Source organism: Saccopteryx leptura, chromosome 8 (assembly GCF_036850995.1).
Source record: "Saccopteryx leptura isolate mSacLep1 chromosome 8, mSacLep1_pri_phased_curated, whole genome shotgun sequence".
Classification (NCBI taxonomy): domain Eukaryota; kingdom Metazoa; phylum Chordata; class Mammalia; order Chiroptera; family Emballonuridae; genus Saccopteryx; species Saccopteryx leptura.
Window position 1 is genome coordinate 64,374,727 of NC_089510.1, and position 2,588 is coordinate 64,377,314.

Sequence of the window (2,588 nt, forward strand, 5' to 3'; positions counted from 1 at the left end):
ATGGAATTCTTTCTTTTTATTCTTTTAATTTTATTTTTATTTATTCATTTTAGAAAGGAGAGAGAGATAGAGAGAGAAGGGAGGGAGGAGCAGGAAGCATCAACTCCCATATGTGCCTTGACCAGGCACACCTAGGGTTTCGAACCAGTGACCTCAGCATTTCCAGGTCGATGCTTTATCCACTGCGCCACCACAGGTCAGGCCTTTTTATTCTTTCTCCAAGTGAAAGAAGGGGAGATAGAGACACAGACTCCTGCATGCTCCCCTACTGGAATCCACCCAACAACCCTTGTCTGGGGCTGATGCTCTGCCCATCTGGGGCCATGTTCACAACCAAGCTAATTTTAGCACCTAAGGTGAAGGTTCCACAGAGCCATCCTTAGCACCCGGGGTTGATGCACTTGAATCAATCGAGCCATGATGACAGAAGGGGAAGAGAGAGGGAGGAGGAGGAGGAGGAGTAGAGAAGCAGATGGTCACTTCTCCTGTGTGCCCTGACTAGGAATCAAACCTGGGACTTCCACAAACCGTTCTGATGCTCTACTGCTGAGCCAAAGGGCCAGGGCCAAAATGGAATTCTAATAAATGTTCATGTGACCCAAATGATGGCAGAAAAAAATAAAATAGAAACAAACAATAGAATAAATAGAAACTAAGATATCAATAATTATAGTAAATACAAATTATCTAAATACATGAATTAAAAGACAGAAATTGACAGAAGAGTCAACAAGAATAAAGTGGTAGAAAGTTTTAATATTAGTATTAAGGCTTAATATATTTCTACAGTGATTAGTGTAGTTTGATGCTGGTGGAGGAATAGACGTAGATTAATGAACAGGATAGAGAATTCAGAAATCAATTTACAAAAATATACCCGATTGATTTTCTTTATAAGGTCTCAAATTTATTACTGAACCAACCTCCTACTGCAGAAATAAAATGGAAAAAAATAAAGTTTCCAATAATGTCCCATTTAAAACATCCAACTGCCCAGACAGCTGTGCTCTTTTCAGGGATTTGGTAAGATGTGAGCCATCTTATGTGTGGTTCTTCATAGACCCAGTTTGGTCCTCCTCCAATGTCTCCTCTTGAAGTTATACCTGATTTTTTTTTTACCAGTTTTTATCTGAATCCAATGGAGAATGGACCAATTCTGCTTTTTTGGCCAGGAACCTCTTGATCCTAAAAGTCTTTTGAGAAGACATGGCAAAGAAAAGTCAACTGCAAGCACCACAATGGCAAAGAAAGAAAGCTATACCCAACTGATTTTCTTTTTAAGTGAGAGAAGGGGAGATAGTGAAACAGACTCCCACATGCACCCCCACCAGGCAACCCTCATCTGCAGCCAATGCTCAAATCAACCGAGTTATCCTCAGTGCCTGGGTGACACTGGAACTAATTGAGCTACTGGTTTTTTTGGGGGGGAGAAAGAGAACGGGGAGAGGGAGGAGGAGAGAAGCAGATGGTCACTTCTTTTGTGTGCCCTGACAGGAATTGAATCCATATGCTGGGCCAGCGCTCTATCAACTGAGCCAACCAGCCAGAACAGTGACCGACTTTTGACAAAACTGGAAAAACAATTCAATGGAAAGAAGATATCTTTTCAACAAATGGTGCTGGAGTACTTGAATATCCATAAGAATAAACAAAAAAAAACTTCAACTTAATTTTCATGTCTTATGCAAATATTAACTCAACTGTTTCATGGTATAAAATGTGAAATGCAAAACTATAAAACTTTTATTAAAACAATAGGAAAAAGTCTTTGTCATCTCGGGCTAGGCAGGAAATCTAATTGACACTAAAAGCATAACCCAAAAGAGGAAACAAATGAAGTGAACATCAAAATTACAAATTTCGCCTGACCTGTGGTGGCGCAGTGGATAAAGTGTCGACCTGGAAATGCTGAGGTCGCCAGTTCGAAACCCTGGGCTTGCCTGGTCAAGGCACATATGGGAGTTTATGCTTCCAGCTCCTCCCCCCCTTCTCTCTCTCTGTCTCTCTCTTCTCCTCTCTCTCTCTCTCCTCTCTAAAATGAATAAATAAAATAAAATAATTTTTAAAAATATTTTTAAAAAATTACAAATCTCTGCTCCAGGAAAAACCCTATTAAGGAGAAGACAGAACAAGCTACAGATTGGAAGAGACTATTTGCAAACCATGTATACAACAAGAGTATATATAATAAATATATGTAAGTGAATATATAGAAACCCCAACAGCTCAACAGTAAAAATAAGCAAACAAAAAACTACATAAAAATATCCTTTGTCATTTGCCATTAGAGAAATACACATTAATACTATAATGCGATATCATTACACCCATGTCAGAATGGCTAAAATAAAAATAGTGACAACACCAAATACTGGTGAGGCTTCAGAGAAACTGAATCACTCGAACATGACTGCTTGAAATGCACAATGGTATAGCCCCTGACTGTGGAAAACAGTTTGGTAATTTCATTAAACACCAAACATGCAATTTTACTATATGGACCAGGAATTGTACTTCTGGGCATTTATCCCAAAGGAGTGAAGGTTTGTATCCACTTAAAAACTTATATGCAAATGTTTATGTCACTG

At 38.9% G+C, this 2,588-nt stretch overlaps 1 protein-coding gene across 1 annotated transcript; it reads right to left on the reverse strand.

The window, feature by feature from the left end:
• Positions 1 to 1,054: 1,054 nt before the first annotated feature.
• RPL39L (ribosomal protein L39 like) lies at positions 1,055 to 1,208 on the reverse strand. The gene is given in 2 exon segments (XM_066347647.1): positions 1,055 to 1,163; positions 1,165 to 1,208. Coding segments are annotated over 2 exon segments (153 nt in total).
• Positions 1,209 to 2,588: the final 1,380 nt, after the last annotated feature.